The sequence below is a fragment of the Phaenicophaeus curvirostris genome, chromosome 26, assembly GCF_032191515.1.
Source record: "Phaenicophaeus curvirostris isolate KB17595 chromosome 26, BPBGC_Pcur_1.0, whole genome shotgun sequence".
Taxonomy (NCBI): Eukaryota; Metazoa; Chordata; class Aves; order Cuculiformes; family Cuculidae; genus Phaenicophaeus; species Phaenicophaeus curvirostris.
This window is the reverse complement of record NC_091417.1, coordinates 5971816-5992737: the sequence shown is the minus strand read 5'-3', so window position 1 is coordinate 5992737 and position 20922 is coordinate 5971816. Positions and strand designations below refer to the sequence as shown.

The window sequence follows — 20922 nt, the reverse complement described above, 5'->3', positions numbered from 1 at the left end:
GGTGGTGGTGGAGTCGTGCCCACGCTCGTCTCCAATGCCCACGGAGAGTCCGTCCTGTTTCACTCTTCACGCACTGGGTGGTGGTGCCAAGAGCATCTCTTGCTGCACCCCACCTCGCTGTGCTCTCCTTGGTTCAGGAGGCCACCCCGCATCTCCCCAGTGCCCCCAGGACCTGAGCACCCTCAGGGTTCGGTGCACGGTGCAAGGTGGTGAGGGACATTTCCCTGTCCTCAAGCAATGGGTGGGCTGAGCCGAGAGGCACGGGCAGGAGGAAGAGGAGGATGGAGGGGCAGGGTGATGAAATGGGGACAATGAGGGGTTCCTGGGGATGCTGGGGTGGTTTGTGGGGCTGCAGTGAGTGGTGGGCTGGGTGGCCTCAAGGGCACCTTGGGCACAGAGCTGTGGGGCTGTCCTGATCCCTGTCAGTGCTCAACCACCACCGTGTCCCCATCACCATGGTGAGGAAGAACAGTTCGGAGGTTCTCATGGCAAGGGGTGACCCTGGGGGTCACAGGTGGGGTCACAGGTGGGGGGTCCCATGCAGGTGAAAATGGAGAGGAGGGGAGAGCAGAGGAGGATGAGGAGGGAGTCAAAGTGGGGATCTCACAGCAGACGGTACCTCCAGCGATCCAGGAGTGGTGGGAGAGGACAAACAGAGATGTCCTTATCCACCCTTGTCCCACTTGATCTCAGAGACCAGGGCTGCCTTGTCACCACCCCTGCCCCGCAGAGACCAAGCCCCCTCCCCGCATGGGCATTCAAGGTGGGGTGGGAAGAAATCCCTTGTCCCTGGGCTACAGGTAGCCCTGTCCCCAGCTCCATCCCCCTGGGCTCCCCCTGAGCAGCACACGCCAGGGCCAGCGCCAGCCCGGTGCTCGCCCGCAGCCTCGTCCCCTCCTTCGACTTAGCTACTGATCATGAGCAAACCCTGCCCTGATGCCTCCTAAGGTACGAGCAGTGACCAGCAGCGCTTCTCGTACTCTGTAAGTCCTTCAGGATGAGAATCATAGGATCGTGGAATCATTAGGTTGGAGAAGACCTTTGAGATCATCTGCTCCAGCCATCCTGTATGAGCACACGGGATGCCACTCGGATGCCACCCCTTGGTCCTCTGGCTCAGGTGCTGAGCACGCTTTGCAGCTCCCAACTACAGGGAGGTCGTTCCTGGAGCAGGAGGAGCTACAGGAGAGCTGGGTGCTGCCCAGCTTTGGGATGGTGGTGGCCCAGGAGGCTCAGTCCCCTGGGAGCAGCTGGAGCTTCGCAGCCCACGTCGCAGCTGAATTAATGCACTAACCCCCGCGGCCGCCGAGATGAGAAATAAAGCTAACGCGACAACTCTGCTTCCCCGGCTGTGCCTGCAATCCGCCTCCCCGCAGCCAGTGCCGAGGGTTATTTGGGATTAGATGGGGTGGGGAGACCCCTCGGGAGCCCAGAGTGAGCTGAGAGTCACCAGGGGATGCAAGCTCAGGGCTGCACCCAAAGGCACAGCCAATGCTTCATGGTCAACACCCGAAAGGGATGGCAGGGGAGGTGGGGGCAGGATTAACCCCCTCGGAGCCCACAGTGGGGTGGGAGAACTCCCCTTCCCAAGAGGGAGAAGAAGTGGGGATCTGCTTGGGGGTCTTCAGCCCCACATCCAGCTCCTTCCCCACACAAATCAAGGCTGAAGGTCTGGGAAGCTCCTGGGCTGGGCTGCAGCAGGGGCTGATGGCGGATTTGAAATCCTGCACAGCATCTACCATGACTCGGGGTGCCTGAGCATTGCTGTGGCCCTCCAGGCTGCCCTCCCAGACAACGGGATCTCTCTTGGGAAAGCTGAAATCCCCACGCTACATTCTTGACAAAAAAGGAGCAGAGATGAGCCTGCTGGACCTCCTTAAGAATCATGGAATCACAGGATGTTTAGGGTTGGGAGAGACCTCAAAGCTCATCCAGATCCACCCCTGCCATGAGCAGGGACACCTCCCTCTGGATCAGGGACTCCAAGCCCCATCCAACCTGGCCTTGAACCCCTCCAGGGATGGGGCGCCCACCACTGCTCTGCACAACCATAAGAAGGCTTTTATGCATGAACAGGAATGAATCCTCTATCAAAGAAGACCATAAAGATGATCCAAGGGCTGTATGGATCCTGTACAAGGACAGGCTGAGGGCATTGGGGTCGTTCAGCCTGGAGAAGACAAGGCTGCAGGGAGACCTTAGAGCAGCTTCCAGCCCTGAAAGGGGCTCCAGGAAAGCTGGGGAGGGGCTCTGGATCAGGGAGTGCAGGGATAGGATGAGGGGAATGGTTTTAAATTAAAGAAGGGAGATTTAGAGTGGATATAATGAAGAAATTTTTTATGCTGAGGGTGGGGAGGCCCTTGCCCAGGTTAACCAGAGAGGTGGTTGATGCCCCATCCCTGGAGACATTCCAGGCCAGGTTGGATGGGGCTTTAAGCAGCCTGATCCAGTGGGAGGTGTCCCTGCCCATGGCAGGGGTGTTGGATTACATTTAACTGTCCCTTCCAACCCAAACTATTCTACAATTCAATGATTTTATGATTCTACGCTGAGGAGCAAGCAAGTGGCCACCTAAACCCTGCAGAGATGCCATCCTCTTTGGAGAACACCCATAATAATTTTGTCAGACATAAAGACCAACTCACAAGTCTGTGCTGGGTTGGGCAAGTTAAAAAAAACAACCAAAACCCAGGGAAATATCTGAAGAAAATCACCACATTAATGTGAAAAATATCTTTTTTCCTTCAACAACGAAATAATGTTTAAGCCAAAATACAAAAAAAAAGGGTGTTCTCAGCTAAGTGGCTCAAAGGGGCATAGAACATTGTGGAATGTTGGTACACGGAGTTCTCAGCAATGAAAAAAAGCTAAATACGAAGGTAAGATGAGCAAGAATTAATGGGATTAAAATAGTTTGATGGATCTGTTTAGCATCCTCTTAGAAAACCAGCTCTAATAAATCACTGATGCAATTCAAGGACTTTTTATAGAGTTTTGCCAGAAAATCCTGTGCCAGCTCCAAGTATTCTTTGAAAAGACTACATTGAGCTTAAAACAACCCCGCGAGCCAGCGGCAGAGCCGGGAACAGCTCGAGGCGGTGGGAAATACCATAAGGGATCTGCAGCACGAGGAGTTCTCCACGTCGGTCCTCACTGTCACGCTCTCAACCCAAAAGGGAGGATGAGAACATTGGAAATCTCTAACGGGAAGGTGGTCCAAGGAGTCGGAATGATCTGTCGTGGCCGCAGTGGAGACTCTATCTCCTGGCAAGGTACCACAACGCCCACGGGCAGCAGCGGCACACGTGGATGACAATGAAGAGGCCGCAGATGACGAGGTAGCTTAAACCGATGACCTTGACAGCGTAGATGGTCTCAGGGTCATCGAAGGTCCGCCAGCGCCGGGGCAGGTAGGACACCCGGAGCCGGAAGCCGGCCACCATCCTGCCCTCCCGCCAGCAGTAGTAGGTGCCTTCATCATCGTCCTGGACCTGCTGGATGTGCAGGTGGTTCCCATGGTCGATGAAGATCCGCATGCTCTTGTTGACACCGATGAGGTAGCGGGAGCGGTAGAGCCGGACGGACTCCTTGTCCCAGGCCACGGCGTGCTCGGGTCGGGCTCCTGGGCACGTGATGATCAGGCCACTTCCAACGGGCTGTTTGTGAAACTGTGTGGGGACACGGGGCAGCCAGGGCTTGGCACCCAGCTTGGAAATTAAATCAGAAATGGCCTGCACGCCTTCTTTGGGGACCTCCTTCTTCCGGCAAGGGGTCAGGCAGCTGCGGATGGCTATCTCGGGTCCCCGGAGGTGGCCAGACCACTGCAGATGTGCAGGGAGAGCCTTTGAGCCACAGGACGTGACGTTGGGCACGGCAGTTTGATAGCGAGGGTGCAGCTTGGCGCTCCGCACGTAGCAGAGCCCGATGCGCTGCTGCTCGCCTCTCACCCCACAGCGGTCACATCTGCTCCAGTCCCAGAAGGCGGTGAAGAAGCTGAAGAACTTCTCCGTGGAGTCATCCTGGACGTGCTGGTTTCTGTCCACAAAAGCCACCCTTATGTTCTTGATGGGCTGCACGTCCACGTCGTAGCCATAAAAGAAGTCCCCTTTCTCAGTGCCACACAGGTAGTGGCCTGAGTCCATCACCTGGGCTTGGAAGACAATGAGACTGAACATCCGGATACTGAAACGCTTCAGAATGTCGCTGCCCGTGCGGATACGACTTGAGTCAACAACCACATTGCCGGAAAAGTCTGTCAGGACTGTGGTTTTTGGGCTGTCCATGTTCTTCTGGAAGTACCAGACTACAGATAAGACGTCTTTGGGCTTGCAGTTGCAGGGGAGCTCGAAGGTCATGCCAGCCAAGTAAGCGACGTTGACGAACATCAGGAAAGCAGGACAAGCCTTCCTGTTGAATATGTCTCCTTTCTCGTCGATCGCAAAAGCATGGAGACCGTCGGCCACACAGAGGAGAACGGCGGCTCCCAGCATCCTCACGGCCATGGCAGTCAGCAGAACCAACCCCACCACCACAAGGATGCAGGAGCCTGATGCAGGGTCAGCAGTGCCAACACCAGGCAGGGGCGATGCCCACACCCCCTCGCTCACCAAAGGTGGGGTTTGCAAACACCCCCCTGCCTGCAGCTCTTGGGGTTGGCAGCAGGGATCAAACAGCAGCTGAACTATCCCAGCCCAGCCAGTACCTGCTGGGAAGCGATCTGTCCTCCTGGACACAGACCGTCTCCTGGGATACGGACTCTAGAACCTCTCCCAGCTGCTCTAGAGCATTGTTGTCTGTGCCCCCAGCAACCAAGAGGCAGGTCGTTCATGCAGCACAGCACAGGGAGGAGATGCAGAGATTGAAAGCGTGGTTGGAACAAAGGAATGCCAACTTCTTCTTGAAAGACTCATGCAATAAATGTTGATTATTTCTCTGATCCCTCTAAGCACAATGAACCCAGAGAAGATCCTCCTGTGATGGCAGCTGGCCTCTGTAGCCCAGGAAAGATCTCAAACATGGTGCTTAGACTTTTACACCTCCCTGTTGGTTTTCCAAGGGTGAAGCTGAAGCACAGGTAATGCTTGAGATTCCTCCTCTCTGAGTGAGCCCATTTATTCCCATCACCCCTGCCTGGGCTGATGCTGGAACCAACCCTGGAGGCCCTAAGCACTTCTCTCCAATGGTGCAGGTGAGCTGTGTGCTCCTCACTGCCTCTGGCTGGGCTTGCAGCTCAGCTTTTGGCACTTCTTGAGCAGATGCTCATGTCAGACCCTGAACTGGGAAACCAATCCTGACTGGTCTAACAGTCCATCCTTCCATAAATACTCACATAACCTCTCCCATTCTTCATTTCTCCTGAGTCTTCTCACCACACCATGGGGATTTTGCCCCTCCTTAAGCGATGGGGATGCAGCAGGCTGCTCCCATTCCTGACACAGGATGAGTCCAAGCCCCTGACTGCTCAAAGCACTTTGGCTATTCCACCAGAACTGTAACGGTTGTACCAGAACTGTTCCAGCATCAACATCCTCCATCCCAACCTTGGGAAGCTCCAGGACCTCCATCATTACATTTAAGACTTTAGCTTTCTGCTAGTCCTCCGATTTGCAAGTGTTATGCAAAAGCAAGAGGAACGGCACCCACAGCAGACTGCAGGGATGCAGATGTCCCCGAGAGATGCCACAAAGCCCAATACGCAAGTGCCTCAAAGGATCATCAGTGGTTATGGTAGAATAATAATGGATCAGTCCCAGACAGACCACCATGCACAGCATTTCCACCTCCACCAGCCGTTCTGCTGCATGGTTAAACACAAAGTGTCATTGCTTACACTTCTTAAAACCCCACAATGATGAAAAAGGGAAGGGATTACTTGGGCTTGGTTTCTCTTCCAAAACCATCAGCTGAGTTTTCCTTTCCCTCACTTTTTCTCCTCATCTATGAGACTCTGACAGAGCCGTTCTGTGAGGACACCCTGACCCAGGCATCACAACACAACCCTCTCTGTACCTAACCTTTATTTGTGCAGAACTGTTGCTCTGGGGGGGTCCCAGATGCAGACAAACACACAGCAGTGCTCCAAGAATATCCAATTTTTCTGTTTCACACAACATCTGATGCCAAAGTCAAGCTTTGAGCCTCTTTTGCACTGTCTCGGCATGACCCTGGTGCTTTCGCGCCTTCAGCTGACCTGGTAACATTCCATCAGCTCCATCAGTATCCTTTCCTCCTTTTGCAACCTGATGTCCACAAGGTGGGTTTCCTTCTCTGCTTCGCAGCTGGCTGGGCCTCTGGGTTGGCCAGTGGTCCCATTATTCCAGCTCATGCTCTGCAGCTTCCTAAACAAATCCCTGCTACTCTCCTTCTCCAGCTCATTCAGCAGATCCACGTTTAACCCGAAGCGCTTGGTACCCGAAAGGCTTTGTAAGATCTGAAGAATGGCATCTCCATCTTGAGGACAGACGTTCTCTGCCAGCACTGTAAGGAATTCACCCAGGAGGCCGAAGCCCAAATCAGCCTGAAAGATTCTGCCCAAGGCCTCCCCTCCGAGTTCAAGCAGAAGCTGGTATTTTTCTTTTCCGCTTTTTAAGCATCTGCGCCAATCTCTGTAAAATTCAGCAGATGTTCTGGGCAGTTGATCCAGTTCCTGAAGGAAAAAAATAGTTAGTTCTTTTTGGTTTGTTCCCACTTGATTTTTATCCCCTCCCTCCCTGATCAACCTGTGCAGGGCTGAGATGGTTTTAGTCCAGGCTTGGATACCACAAAGGGCTGCATAAGGCTTGTGAGAAAGACAGAGAAATATAGAAACATAGAATCATCAAGGTAGGAAAAAACCCCTCAGCTCATTCAGTCCAGCTGTCAGCCCATCCCCACAGTGGTGACCAAACCCTGTCCTCAAGTGTAACGGCCACACGGTTTTTTAAACCCCTCCAGGGATGGAGACTCCCCCCCAGCCCCGGGCAGCCTCTGCCAGGGTTTCACCACTCTGTTAGTGAAGAAGTTGTCTCCAATATCCAATCTAAACCTCCCCTGGCACAACTTGAGGCCATTTCCTCTTATCCCATCACTTGTCACTTGGGATGAGAGCCCAGCGCCCACCTCACCACAACCTCCTTCCAGGCAGTTGCAGAGAGTGACGAGCTCTCCCCTCAGCCTCCTCTTCTCCAGGCTAAACAGCCCCAGGTCCCTCAGCTACTCCCAGAACCCCTGGGCTCCAGCCCCTTCCCCAGCTCCGTTCCCTTCTCTGGACACGCTCCAGCCCCTCAATGTCCTCCTTGCACTGAGGGGCCCAAAACTGAACCCAGAATTCGAGGTTTGGCCTCACCAGCACTGAGCACAGGGGGACGATCCCTGCCCTGCTCCTGCTGGCCACCCTATGGCTGATCCAAGCCAGGATGCTGGTGGCCTTCTTGGCCACCTGGGCCACTGCTGGCTCATGTTCAGCCACCATCACCCAGTATCCCCAAGTCCTTTTCTGCTGGGCAGTTTTCCAGTCGCTCTTCCCCAAGCCTGGAGAGTTGTGTGGGGTTTTTGTGACCCAAGTGCAGGACCCAGCACTTGGCCTGGTTGAACCCAAGCACCACAGAAACTAGAGAACTTCAGGGTAAAATAATGGAAGAATGGATGCAACTTGAAACCCGGCATGAACGAGCACAGATCAGCATGGAGTAACCCCAGCTCTAACCAGAAGCAGACCCACTGCCCAGTCTGGATCCCTACTCAGGAAGGGATCTCCTGGAGACCAGCGTAGTTCAGTGAAAACCTCAGTTCCATCTTGAGCACCATGATGCAAATCAAAAGGGTGAGGTGATAAAAGATATGAGATGCAAACCCTAGAAAATATGCAGCTGGCCCTAACAGACCTTCTAACGTACTGCATCCATACGGTCTGCAGCAGAGAGCTCGCAGGAAAAGAGCCAAGCTCAATGTGGCATCTCCAGATAAAAGGAAATCCTGTTTTATACAAAATGTAATTGAACTGCTGAACTCATCAGTCTGTGCTGACTTAACTGACGCACACACTGAAGGAGGATTAAAATATTTAGGCTTTTATAGAGAGAGTGAGAACAAGGCACAGCAACATCGGGCTGTGTCTAAACACAGAATGGAGAAGCCCTGGAGATCAGAGCCCAGGCGCTAATGGGATTAGGAGCAGAATTTGCTCTGGGGAGATCATTGCTCAGTCCAAGCAAACATGAAGCTGCCTAGAAGAGTTGCAAAAAGATCTCCTAAGAAACAGGGAGATGGAATTCAGTGTCAACAGATCCACGAGAAACAGTTATGGGAAACATTCCTGGCTACATGTCCAGTGACCACCGTGGGAAGAGACCACGAGAACAGGCAGGACAGATGCCACTCAAATCACAACCAACCCGGAGAGAAGGTGTTTAGTCACAGTTAACCATAATTGAAGAAAGAAGGAGCACCCAGAGGCCTCATCAGACAGCAGGTTTTACACAAACCCCAGCACTTTTCCATATCCTGTGTAAACTGAACAGCGGGGTGAAAAAGCACTGGCTGCATCCACAGATCTGTGATCTGGGGCTATTAGATGTGAGGATCCAGATGCACAGCCCTGGCTCTTGATCTCCAAACCGCAGCCAGCTGGAAGAGCGTGGTCAAGGGAGGGCACTCTTCTCCAAGAATCTGTTGCTGGCCACCACACAGCAGGGCGTCAGGAGCCCTGCTCTGGCGCTGTGCAGCTGGTCTCACATTCCCACAGGGCTGAAGCAGACTCCTACGGAAGCAGCTGGTGGAAGGTCTTCCCAGACACAAAGTAGGAGCCAAGATGATCCCTGTAGTTATCCAGACACCTGTGCTCCTGGGGACTTTGCAGGCTTGCTCATGTGTAGAGATAGTTCTGAATAAATCCAGCATTATTTTATGCCCAGATTATTCTGGAGTGATTTTTAGATGTGCACAAACTCATAGAATCATAGAATAGTTTGGGTTGGAAGGGATCTTAAAGATCATAGAATCATAGAATAACCAGGTTGGAAGAAACCCACCGGATCATCGAGTCCAACCATTCCCATCAATCACTAAACCATGTCCCTCAGCACCTCATCCACTCGTCCCTTAAACACCTCCAGGGAAGGTGACTCAACCCCCTCCCCCTCTCTGCCAGGGACCAATGACCCTTTCCATGAAAAACTTTTTCCTGTTGTCCAGCCTAAACCTCCCCTGGTGGAGCTTGAAGCCATTCCCTCTTGTCCTGTCCCCTGTCACTTGGGAGAAGAGCCCAGCTCCCTCCTCTTCACAACCTCCTTTCAGGGAGTTGGAGAGAGCAATGAGGTCTCCCCTCAGCCTCCTCTTCTCCAGGCTAAACACCCCCAGCTCTCTCAGCCGTTCCTCACAAGGCCTGTTCTCCAGCCCCTTCACCAGCTTTGTTGCCCTTCTCTGGACTCACTCCAGAGCCTCAACATCCTTCTTGTGGTGTGGGGCCCAGAAATGACACCAGGATTTGAGGAGCGGTCTCACCAGTGCTGAGTACAGAGGGAGAATAACCTCCCTGGACCTGCTGGTCACGCCGTTTCTGATCCAAGCCAAGATGCCATTGGCCTTCTTGGCCACCTGGGCCACTGCTGGCTTCTTTGAGCAGCCTGGACCAAGGTCTCCCCACTCTCATAGTGAAGAAATTTCTCCTTATGTCTAGTCTAAATCTGCCCCTCTCCAGTTTACAGCCATTGCCCCTTGTCCTATCACTCCATGTCTTTGCAAAAAGTCCCTCCCCAGCTTTCTTGTAGCCCCTTCAGGTACTGGAAGTCCTGGAGTGCGCCTCCCTCACCTGGGGTATTTCCACGTCACTGGCTTGTGGGGCCTTGGCGTGGGCTGCATAAGGATTCCACAGGATGTCCCTCTTTCCGATCTTGTCCTTCTTCTCTAGGGGCTTCAGGTGTGATGCCAGCACAATGTTCCTACAGGCAACAAGAAGAGGGATGGGATATTTAGCAAGATCAAGTACTTTCAGCTTCTTCTCTAAAGCAATATCTGTTTGGGCCACATGTATCCCCCAGAGGGACTGGGCAGGCTGGAGCAGTGGGTTCCTGTGAATCTCATGAACTTCAACAAGGCCAAGTGCAAAGGCCTGTACCTGGGTTGGAGCAACTCTCAATATCAGTACAGACTCAAGGATGAAGAGATTGGGAGCAGCCCTGCAGAGAAGGACTTGGAGATACAGGTGGTCAAAAAATCAGATGAGCTGGCAATGTGCACTTGCAGCCCAGAAAGTCAGTTGTATCCTGAGCCGCATCCAGAGCAGTGGGACCAGCAGGTGAGGGAGGGGATTCTGCCCCTCTGCTCTGCTCTGGTGAGACCTCATCTAGAGCCCCACGTCCACTTCTGGAGTCTGCAGCACAGGAAGGACATGGAGCTGTTGGAGTGAGTCCAGAGGAGGCCATGGAGATGATCCAAGGGCTGGAGCACCTCCTGTACGAGGACAGGCTGAGATAGTTGGAGTTGTTTGGCCTGTAGAGGAGAAGGCTGCAAGGAGACCTTAGAGCAGCTTCCAGTATGGAAAGGGCTCCAGGAAAGCTGAGGAGGGGCTCTTGATTAGGGAGTGCAAGGATGGGACGAGGGGAACGTTTCAAAGCTGCAAGAGGGGAGATTGAGATGAGATCTTAGAAAGAAAAGTTTTGCTGTGAGGTGGGGAGGCCCTGGCCCAGGTTGCCCAGAGCAGTGGAGGCTGCCCCATTCCTGGAGGGGTTCAAGGCCAGGTTGGATGGGGCTTGGAGCAACAGGATCCAGAGGGAGGTGTCCCTGCCCATGGCAGGGGGTGGAACTGGGTGACCTTTTCAGGTCCCTTCCAATCTAAACCATTCTGTGGCTCCATCAAACAAGACTGGGATTCAAATGAGATCATGAAGCATCAGAGATGGGTCAGAAGAAAAGAGCAGCCTTTGCATGGGATGCTCAACGGGCACATTCTCTTCACACACTCCATGTGAATTCAAGATCAGGACAAGCTGGGCAGGAATTTCCCCATCACCTGCAGCACCGTGGTTCCTCCCCAGCACGGGGATGGCTTGTGGCACCTCCACCCGGCAGCTCCTCTAGAGCCTGAATAATGTTATTTCTTCCTGCCCTTTCTTTAGGGCACACTGAAGTTTCCGTGGCTTTAGGACTTCCAGAGAAAAGACCCAAATTCTTCAGGACCAAGAGAGTGTTCTGCAGCTCACAGCAGGCCGGGCAGGCACAGCTTTGTGGAGTCATTTGAATTCAGCATCCTACTCCACTGACATCTGTGTCTGACTACAGCAGCCGGACTCAGCGGCTCACGTGGCTCTTCTCATCCCGTGGGATGAATCCCTGCAGTCAGTCCTCCCAACAGCCAGCAGGAGACTCCTGAAGGGGTCCAGGTCTCGGCCCCTGTGCCAGCGTGGGCTACTTGAGCGAAGATGCTGCACCCACAGAGAAGAGCTGCTCCGGTACCTCCCTCAGCTAAGTTCTAGTTACCAACACGAGGATAAACCACCCTGAAATCACAATGGAATCTTTTCCAGGGACTGGCAGGAATGTTGGGGGAGAAAATGTCATTTTGAAGTGTTTTCCTGCCTTTCAGGGATCAGATGGCCCGACCAAGTGCAGGCAGAGATGAATGGAATTTAATCCAGTCCCGTATCAGTCTGCTGAGGGGCCGTTGAAGTCCTGGACCCACCTACAGATTCATCTGTGGACGTCAAGGGGCAGGGACTTGCTCAGAGGGATCTGTAGGTGGATCCAGGACTTTGGTGGGCACTGGGAGTGCACCCCTGCCATGCCAGGGCCACAAACCACCCTGGAGAACATGGCGATGGATTCTGGAGCACAACCACGCTGGACGGGGGCCATGGGGACGCACGTCACCCCCTTCTCCTGTGCCACCACCGGAAACAGGGCAGGGAGAGGGAACCACCCCACTGCTGGTCCACAGCGTGGCCACCACAGGGACCTGCCCTGGAGATGGGGAACATCTGGGATCGTGTCCCACAGCCGCCAGCCGTTCCAGGGGGCAAATCTTATGCACGGTGAAGGTTCTGTGCCACCGTGGCTCCACGCCACGGCGCTGGGATCTTTTTAGGAACTGGGTTTGCTGCCCGCCAAGCCGCGCTCACTGTCACCCAGAGCAGAAAGCATGGAAACCAGCACCGTCCCCGCTCACGGCTGGGTCTGAGCTCCCAAAATTGGGAGAGCTCCAAAGCCAATCAAGGACTGGGTTGTCCCAGGACAGATGGAGCCGTCTGGGAGCGCCCAGCCCTGCCCCTCGTCCCCGCGGACCTGAACTCCTCGTAGGAGGCCACACGCTGGTGCAGCGCCCGCAGCTTGGCCGCGTTCTCCCGCTCCCGCCGCTCGTCGGCCGCCACTGCTGCCCTCAGCTCCCGCTCCAGTGCCACCGCGTCCAGGGCTCCGTCAGCCTCCATCCCCACCCAACCTGTGGGGACAGCGGGAATGGGACAGGGACAGCATGGGGCTCCACCCCTGTCCTGACAGCCCTGCTCTTATCGTGACAGCCTGCTGGGCTGGCCTTGGGAAACCTGTTGTTGTCATGACAGTGCTGGGAACCCCACTCCTGTCGTGACAGCCCTGCCAGGCCACGTACACCAGCAGCTCCAGGGACCTTCATGCCTGGCACAACAGCTCTGCCAGGGCAACTGGGAACCCTGCTGCTATCGTGACAGCCCCTGGGACCCTCACACTATCGTGACAGCCCCACAGGTCTCTGACACAGCTCCAGCCCTGGGGATCCTCATTGTATCACAACAGCCCTGCCCACTGCTGACACCCAGGGACCCTCGCTCTATCCCAACAGTCCCTGGGCCCTCACTATCGTGACAGCTCCATGGTGCTTGCTCTATCCTGACAGCCCTTGAGGAATCCTCGCTGTATCATGACAACTACTGCACCCTCACTATCGTGACAGCCCCTGAGGACTCCTTGCTGTATCGCGACAGCCACTGGCACCTTCGCTCTCTCCGGCCAGCCCCTGGGCCCTCACTACCACGACAGCCCTGGGCCCTCATTCTATCCCAACAGCCCCTGAGGAATACTCTCTGTATCGTGACAGCCCCGGCCCCTCGCTATCATGACAGCCCCTGCTCGCTCACTACCCCACCAGCCCCTGCCCCCTCACTATCACGACAGCTCCTGCCTCCTCACTATCACGACATCCGCATGGCCCTCACTGTCCCGCCAGCCCCTGCCCCCTCACTATCGCGACAGCCCCTGCCCAATCACTGCTGCAACAGCCCCTGCCCCTCATTGTCCCGACAGCCCCTGCCCAATCACTATCGCGACAGCCCCTGCTCTCTCACTATCGCGACAGGCCTGGCCCCTCGCTCTGTCCCTCCCGCTCCGCCGCGCTCCCTCCCGTTTCCATGGCGACCAGGACGCCCTCCCCGAGGCCCCCGCCGGGGCTGCCCCCGCCGGGGCTGCCCGCGCCGCGCCTGACAGAAACGGCCCCGCGCTCTCGAATGCCCGAGGCCCCCGCCGGGGCTGCTCTGACAAAGTCGGCCCTGCCCCGCGTGCGCGCGGCGTGTGTAGGCTCTGTCGCGACAGGCGCCGCGGGCAGCCCGGGGGCCTTCGTGGCGGAGCGCGCGCCGGCGGCGGGAGAGAGCGGGGCCGCGGAGGGAACGGGGCCGGGTGAGGCCGGGGGCGCGCTCGGTGCAGCCGGGCCTGGGCCGGGGCAGGGGAGGAGCGGGGCCGGGGCCAGGAGCAGGGGCGGGGAGAGCTCCGGGGGTCGGGGGAGAGAGCGCTCGGAACGGGGTCGGTGCTGGGACCGGAAGCGGAGCAGAGTGGGACCGGGGCCGGTGAGGGCTCCGGGGCGGTATGGGCAGGACTGGGAGCGGGGTGGAACTCGGAGGGGGGGTGTGCGGTGCGGGCCGGGGCCGGGAGCGGGAGGAGGGGAGCCAGGCCCGCGGAGGGGACGGGGAGGGCAGCCCGGGGCCCGGGGCGGAGCAGGGCTGGGAGCAGGAACGAGGCCGGGGCGATTGGGGTCGAGTCTGGCAGCAGGGAAGGCTCGGGGGGGCCTTCAGGCTGGCAGCAGGGAAGGCCCAGGGAATGGGGAGCGCTGAGGATGGGGGTTGGAACTGAGACAGCGGCCAGGATCGGGGCTGGAGTCATGATTGGGATCGGGGCCCGTCCGGATAGGGAGCCCGGTGGGCACAGCAGTGAGTGGGTGTTGTGTGTGGCTTGAGCAGGGCCCGCACGGCTCCGTGGGTGCTGGGGTCTGGGGTCAGGATTGGGGCCAGATGTGGAGCCCTGGTGCACGGCACCACGGGTGCCTGAGGCTGCGGCTGGAGCTGGGGTCGGTGGGTGCTCCAGATAGGGCCCGCAGCTCCTCATCCCCTCCCCACCCCCAGCATGGACACCGACCTGTATGATGAGTTTGGGAACTACATCGGGCCAGAGCTGGACTCGGACGATGACGAGGATGATCTGGGCAGAGAATCCAAGGATCTGGATGAGGTGAGGAGTGGGCTGGGTGGAGGGGCAGGTCTGCTGAGAGCTGGGTATGGGCTCATCTCGCCCTGAACCCCCTGCAGCAGGGCTGGGCTCTGGCTCTGCTGTGAGGCTTTAGAATCAAAGAATCACCAGGTTGAAAAAGACCCACCGGATCATCGAGTCCAACCATTCCCATCAATCACTAGACCGTGTCCCTCAGCACCTCATCCACCCGTCCTTTAAATGCCTCCAGGAAAGGTGACTCAACTCCCTCCCTGGGCAGCCTCTGCCAGTGCCCAATGACCCTTTCTGTGAAGAATTTTTTCCTACTGTCCAGTCTGAACCTCCCCTGGCGGAGCTTGAGGCCATTCCCTCTTGTCCTGTCCCCTGTCCCTTGGGAGAAGGGCCCAGCTCCCTCCTCTCCACAACCTCCTCTCAGGTAGTTGGAGAGAGCAATGAGGTCTCCCCTCAGCCTCCTCTTCTCCAGGCTAAACACCTCCAGCCCGCTCACCAGCTTCGTTGCTGTTCTCTGGACTCGCTCCAGAGCCTCAACATCCTTCTTGTGGTGAGGGTCTCAAAGTGCTTGTGGTGAACACTTTGTTCAGTGCTGGGCTTTGACCCCTGAGGATCAGACTGGGTTTGGCTTTTAAAGGATTCAGGAAAAAACACCCTCCTCTTCCTGTTCTGGAGGGGAGACATAAAGGCTTGAATTGCAGTTCAAATCTGTAGCTAAAGCTGTGTTTAGTCAAATGGAGCATCCACGTATGTTCAGGGAGGTCTTTGGGCCTTTGGTAACATGTGCTGATGCTGTAGTGGTGTCCAAGGAGCTCAGCTCCTCAGGTTAAAGGCAGAGCAAGACTCCCCAGGCACTAAAGGAGAGCGGTGATGGCAGGGAGGAGAGCAGGGGCAGTTGTGCCATGATGAGGGAAGTGCTGGAGGGAACCCCTTCCAGTCTTATGTTCCTGCAGTTTATCTGGAAACACTGTCTGTGCGTAGTCGGGGTTGGGTTGTGCGGGAGCGTGGTTCGATTGCGTGTGTGAGCCACATCCTGGGCTGTGTCCATAGTGGTGGGACCTGCAGGGCGAGGGAGAGGATTCTGCTTCACTCTGGTGAGACCCCACCTGGAGCCCTGCGTCCAGTTCTGGACTCTGCAGCACAGGAAGGACATGGAGCTGTTAGAGCGAGTCCAGAAGAGGCCACGGAGATAATCCGAGGGCTGGAGCACCTTCCATGCGAGGACAGGCTGAGAGAGTTGGGGTTGTTCAGCCTGGAGAAGAGAAGGCTGCAGGGACACCTTAGAGCAGCTTCCAGTGCTGGAAGGGGCTCTAGGAAAGCTGGGAAGGGGCTCTTGATCAGGGAGGGCAGGGATAGGATGAGGGGAGTGGTTTGAAGCTGCAAGAGGGGAAATTGAGATGAGATCTTAGGGAGAAATGTTTTGCTGTGATTGTGGGGAGGCCCTGGCCCAGGCTGGCCAGAGCAGTGGTGGCTGCCCCATCCCTGGAGGGGTTCAAGGCCAGGTTGGATGGGACTCGGAGCAACCAGATCCAGTGGGAGGTGTCCCTGCCCTTGGCAGGGGGTGGAACTGGAGGGGCTTTGAGGTCCCTTCTAACCCAAACCGTTTTACGATTCTTTTTGAGTGAGGGATGCGAGGCCCTGTCTGCATGGGGCTGTTCGTTTTCGGCAGGAGAAGGCTTGCTGCTTACAGAAAGCACCTATTCCGATGGATGCGAGGTGCTGGGGCCGCGTTCCCTGGCTGGGTTTGTGGCTCTTTCACCCCACAGCACCGAGCCTGTGCCGTCAGAGTGGTTGGTGTTTGCTGAGCGCTTTGGTGCCGCAGCACCTAAACGTGAGCATTGGTTGCAGCTCGAGGATGACGATGATGATGACGACATGGGGGACCACGATGAGGACCACCCGGGGATGGAGGTGGTGCTGCACGAGGATAAGAAATACTACCCCACCGCCGAGGAGGTGTACGGGCCCGAGGTGGAGACGATCGTGCAGGAGGAGGACACGCAGCCCCTCACCGGTGAGTGGGGAGGGAGCAGTGAAGCAGGTTCGGAGGGAGGAGAAGACACTTAATGGATCCTTGGGAAAGAAAACAATATTCCCTTCAGTTACCTCCACGAGTTTTAATGCCCCTTTCCAGTTCCCGCTCATCCCCAAACTCTTTGTGCAGTGGTACCCAGATGTGGGGATTGTTACAAACACCAAAGAAAACGACCTTTTGAAGAACAAGTATCAGCAGATCCTGGAAAGATATTTAAGGAGAAATTTAAATCGCCTCAGTTGATCCTTCTGTAACAGCACAGAGCAGGTGGAACACAACTGCAATGACTGTCTAGTGCAGCTGCATTTATAAAGAGCTGAGAGACTCTGCCAGCTTGCAAACAGTAGTTTTGTCTGCAGAAGACCCTGTTCCCTTCAGCCACTTCTGGGTTCAGGGTCTCTGGTAACAGTGCTTTATTGTTTTTCCTCTTCTTTTCAGAGCCTATTATTAAACCTGTGAAAACCAAAAAGTTCTCCCTGATGGAGCAGACGTTACCAGTCACCGTTTATGAGATGGAGTAAGTAATTTGTAGGGGGTTCGAGAGGCTTGGGCCGTCTGTGCTGCAATTTCCTCGCGCTCTGTTCACAGGCCGAGGTGGGAGGTAGGGTGACGAGCGCAGCTTTCAACGAGCATTGCCTTTGTTTCTCACCCAAGCCACAGCATGGAGTGCAACTGCTTCCCAAACCAAAAGCAAGAGGCAAAAAGTGCAAGACTAAGTGTTTTACAGATAGTTTTCCCTCCACATATTTATGGAATCATAGAATAGTTTGGGTTGGAAGGAACCTTAAAGATCATCCAGTTCCACCCCCTGCCATGGGCAGGGACACCTCCCACTAGATCGGGCTGCCCAAGGCCCCATCCAACCTGGCCTTGAACACCTCTAGGGATGGGGCAGCCACCACTGCTCTGGGCAACCTGTTCCAGTGCCTCACCACTCTCATCGTGAAGAAATTCTTCTTTATGTCAAACCTAAATCTGCCCCTCTCCAGTTTATAACCATTGCCCTTAGTCCTATCACTCCTGGCCTTTGTAACCAGTCCCTCCCCAGCTTTCTTGTAGCCCCTTCAGGTACTGGAAGGTTGCTATAAGGTCTCCTTGGAGCCTTTCCTTCTCCAGGCTGAACAAGCCCAACTCTCTCAGCCTGTCCTCATATGGGAGGTGCTCCAGCCCTTGGATTGTCCTTGTAGCCTCCTCTGCAACTAAAGTGCCTGGCTTTCTGACAGTAGGATGTAAATCTTACCTTGCCAGGGGAGGATTAGGTTGGACGTTAGGGAAAGGTTCTTCCCCCAGAGGGTGGTGGAGCACTGGAACAGCTCCCGGGGAAGCAGTTGTGGCCTCAAGCCTGACAATATTCCAGAAGCCCTTGGCCAACGCCCTCAGCCTCGCAGTGTGAATGTTGGGGTTGTCCTGTGCAGGGACAGGAGTTGGACTCAATGATCCTTTTGGGTCCCTTGCCACTCAGGACACTCAATGATTCTATGATAATTGGAAACCCTTGTGGTGCATGTTTGCTGAAGGCAAGTTCCTTTGACTGGCCTAAGAAATATTTATATGGTCAGAGTGTGGTGCATGCTCATACCAGGACATTTTGGGTCAGTCCCAGTGACCACTCGCCTCCCACTGGCTTCAACTAATTCCCGTCTATCCTGGAGACAGGTTTCCAGGGTGAATTTTTATGCTACTGGTTGTATGCAAAGTTGATAGGTCAGCGTAACCTTCTTCTGGTTATGCCCACAAAGCAGCCCCTGGGACACTCAGGTTGGGAGAAAACTCCCTGGGAAAAAATCCAAATGAAATTAAAATACAATACGATATCTTATGCAACTTTGGAAAGGAGTAAAAGTGGTTGTTTTTCAAAAATACAATCATTTGGTTGGAAAAGACCTTTGAGATCATGGAGTCCAACTGTACCTGTTCACTACTGAACCCCTGAGCACCTCATCTGCCTGTCTTTTAAAGCCCTCCAGGGATGGAGACTCCACCACTGCCCTGGGCAGCCTCTGTCGGTGCCCAAGAACACTTTCAGTGAGGAAATGTTTCCTAATATCTGATCTAAACCTGCCCTGGTGCAACTTGAGGCCATTTCCTCTTGTCCTGTCACCTAGGACCTGGAAGGAGAGACCAACACGCACCTCACCTCAACCTCCTTTCAGACAGTTGCAGACGGTGATGAGCTCTCCCCTCAGCCTCCACTTCTCCAGGCTGAACAGCCCCAGGTCCCTTAGCCACTCCCAGAACCCCTGTTCTCCAGCCCCTTCCCCAGCTCCGTTCCCTTCTCCGGCTGTGCTCCAGCCCCATAATGTCCTTCTTGGAGTGAACTGTAGCATCAGCGTCTGCATCTTGTCAGTGGGTGGAGGGGCTCCATATCCTCACGTGTATTGAGTCTCTGTTGGCTTCTATTCAAGGATAAACAGATTGAGCTGCATGAGTGTCTCGTTAGGCTCATTTTTCCTTGTGCCACTTCCTGGCAAGCCGAAGCTCTTCCCAATTTTTAATAGCATGGATCCCAAATCCATCTGCAGGCCGAGCGCCGTTCCCCGTGTGCCAAACAGATCCCAGGGTGAATGGTCCCTCTGCGCTTCGCCAAGAACCCTGTTATTGTCCCCCAACAAAATTCCAGGGGGTTTGTATTCAGGCAGTTGGTTACTTGGATGCTGGGACCTTTATGGAACAGCTGCTTCTCGGGGGTGTCCTCGATGCCATCAGCATGGCCATGTTTGCTGATCAGATTGATTTTTGATAGAGCCAGACATAAACCAAAGTGCCTGCTGGGTCTTATTTCTCCAAGCAATCCATTTTGTGTGTAGTCAATGACCTGCCCTCTTCATTATCTACCACTTTCCTGATCCCCGTGTCTTCTGCTTGTTCCATCTGTAACGAGTTCCTCTTCGTCCTTTTCGTTGATGTAAATGGTTAGGATGGGGCCAGGAGAAATTCCCTGTGGGACTTAACCAGAAACCTGCCAGCTTGGTATTGATTTCCCATTTAGCCTTCTTTTAAGACCAATAAGCAAGCTTTTAATCAGTATTATTGATTTTTGTATTTTTTAGCTCTTAATCAAAATGTTGCACGTTAAGCGCTCTACTGCATCAGTGGAAATTAAAGTCTTTTTCACTAGGAGATTATTTGACAGCAGTTATTTTCTCCAGACCTCTCACAATTGCTTCGTAGCCTCCCATTAGTTTTGAGAGGAGTCGGTAATTTAGGATCTCAATTACACTTGGCCAGGGTCTGTGCAGGAGTGACTGGCCCATCATTACCCAGCTGCATTGCTTATTCTAAAGAGGTTTGTATTCCATTACTGTTTTCCCCATCACTGTTTTAAGACCTGAAAATCAGAATTAATGGCCCTGTGGCTGCCTTTTAAAACTGTGTGGGGTGCTTGTTATCCCGCTCCACGATTTACTTCACTGCCTGCCACTATTTGAGTGGAAGCATTTCATCATCCGAGTGCATGGGTGTGACTTTTGCTCTAATACTGGCGAGAAGAGAAGAAAAATATTCAATAATATCCCATCGCTGGCAGTTTTACCAGCTCCGTATCCTCCCACCCACTGCCATCTGTCTAGGACTCCAACTCTCTTGTCCTCCCCATCTGGAAAGTGGGATTCTTCCTCCGCAGGGCATTGCCAGAATGAAAGTTTGGAGTGGATTCAAGGGGCACCTTGGATAGAAAGCGGAGTTGAAGTGGCACCTACTTTTCTTAGACGCAGCAGAAGCCTCCAACAGTCTTTTGTGTTTCATTCCCCCAGTTTCCTGGCAGATCTGATGGACAACTCGGAGCTGATTCGCAATGTGACTCTGTGTGGGCATCTTCACCACGGCAAGGTAGCGTGAATAGCCAGCGTATCTCGGGTAGTGGCAACGATCTGTTTGTTTCTTGCTTTTACTGTTGCTCCTGACCCCTCAATCGCAGCAGCCGCGGGCTCTTTCTGCTCCTCTTGCTAACGCAGTTATTTGGAGGTTTTCTTCCAGCCACCTGGAAATAATAACGTGCCCAAATTTCTCCGTTGCTGCTGCTGGAGGGGTGGGATTGTGTTTGCCTCTCTGAGCACAGTCACCTCCTTTCTGCTGTGATTTATTTTTCAGACGTGCTTTGTTGACTGCCTGATAGAACAGACACACCCAGAAATCCGGAAACGCTACGACCAGGACGTGAGTGAGCTCTTGGTGTATTCCTGCCCTGGGAGACATGGGTTGGCTTTTACACTCAGGAGGAGCGTGACTCTGCGTGGAGAAGGTGTGGTTCAGTGGTTGGAATGCAGGACTGGGAAGCCTGAGCTTGGTCTGGATACTGTCACTGTCACTTACTTGCCACCTTAACCATGCACAGAGTTACTGTGTCCTGCTTCACACTTAATATTTGGTACCAAAATGTGACATTCTGTCTTTTGCTTTGCCTTTACAGCTTTGCTACACTGACATATTGTTCACAGAGCAAGAGGTGAGTGAGT

General features: G+C 54.5%; 3 protein-coding genes across 4 annotated transcripts in view; 1 reads left to right on the top strand and 2 right to left on the bottom strand.

The window, feature by feature from the left end:
* The window catches only part of EFTUD2 (elongation factor Tu GTP binding domain containing 2), a 91173-nt gene that overhangs the window by 50093 nt on the left and 20158 nt on the right, over window positions 1-20922 (top strand). The window contains exons 1-7 of one of the 2 annotated variants that reach the window (XM_069877122.1): window positions 13558-13617; window positions 14337-14442; window positions 16282-16447; window positions 16907-16985; window positions 20221-20296; window positions 20558-20623; window positions 20877-20912. In XM_069877122.1, coding sequence (XP_069733223.1) covers window positions 14338-14442; window positions 16282-16447; window positions 16907-16985; window positions 20221-20296; window positions 20558-20623; window positions 20877-20912 — 528 coding nt within the window. In that variant the 5' untranslated portion in view covers window positions 13558-13617; window position 14337. Of the gene's footprint in view, window positions 1-13557; window positions 13618-14336; window positions 14443-16281; window positions 16448-16906; window positions 16986-20220; window positions 20297-20557; window positions 20624-20876; window positions 20913-20922 lie in introns of those variants that run through there. The other variant, XM_069877123.1, reaches the window with a different exon arrangement.
* Window positions 3258-4502, bottom strand: FAM187A (family with sequence similarity 187 member A). Its single transcript, XM_069876750.1, has one exon. The coding sequence runs from the start codon at window positions 4500-4502 to the stop codon at window positions 3258-3260; it is 1245 nt and encodes a 414-aa protein (XP_069732851.1).
* DNAAF19 (dynein axonemal assembly factor 19) lies at window positions 6016-12398 on the bottom strand. The gene is made up of 3 exons (XM_069877153.1): window positions 12256-12398; window positions 9788-9917; window positions 6016-6646 (listed from the first exon to the last, which is right to left on the bottom strand). The coding sequence occupies exons 1-3, from the start codon at window positions 12396-12398 to the stop codon at window positions 6182-6184; spliced, it is 738 nt and encodes a 245-aa protein (XP_069733254.1). The 3' UTR covers window positions 6016-6181.

Bases quoted from the DNA above. Each gene is read 5' to 3' on its own strand.
- FAM187A (XM_069876750.1), bottom strand. From the start codon at position 4,502: ATGGCCGTGAGGATGCTGGGAGCCGCCGTTCTCCTCTGTGTGGCCGAC.
- DNAAF19 (XM_069877153.1), bottom strand. From the start codon at position 12,398: ATGGAGGCTGACGGAGCCCTGGACGCGGTGGCACTGGAGCGGGAGCTG. The intron at 9,918-12,255 runs GTCCGCGGGGAC...TGTTGCCTGTAG, and splicing joins GCCTCCTACGAGGAGTTCAG to GAACATTGTGCTGGCATCAC. The intron at 6,647-9,787 runs GTGAGGGAGGCG...TTTTTCCTTCAG, and splicing joins GTGACGTGGAAATACCCCAG to GAACTGGATCAACTGCCCAG.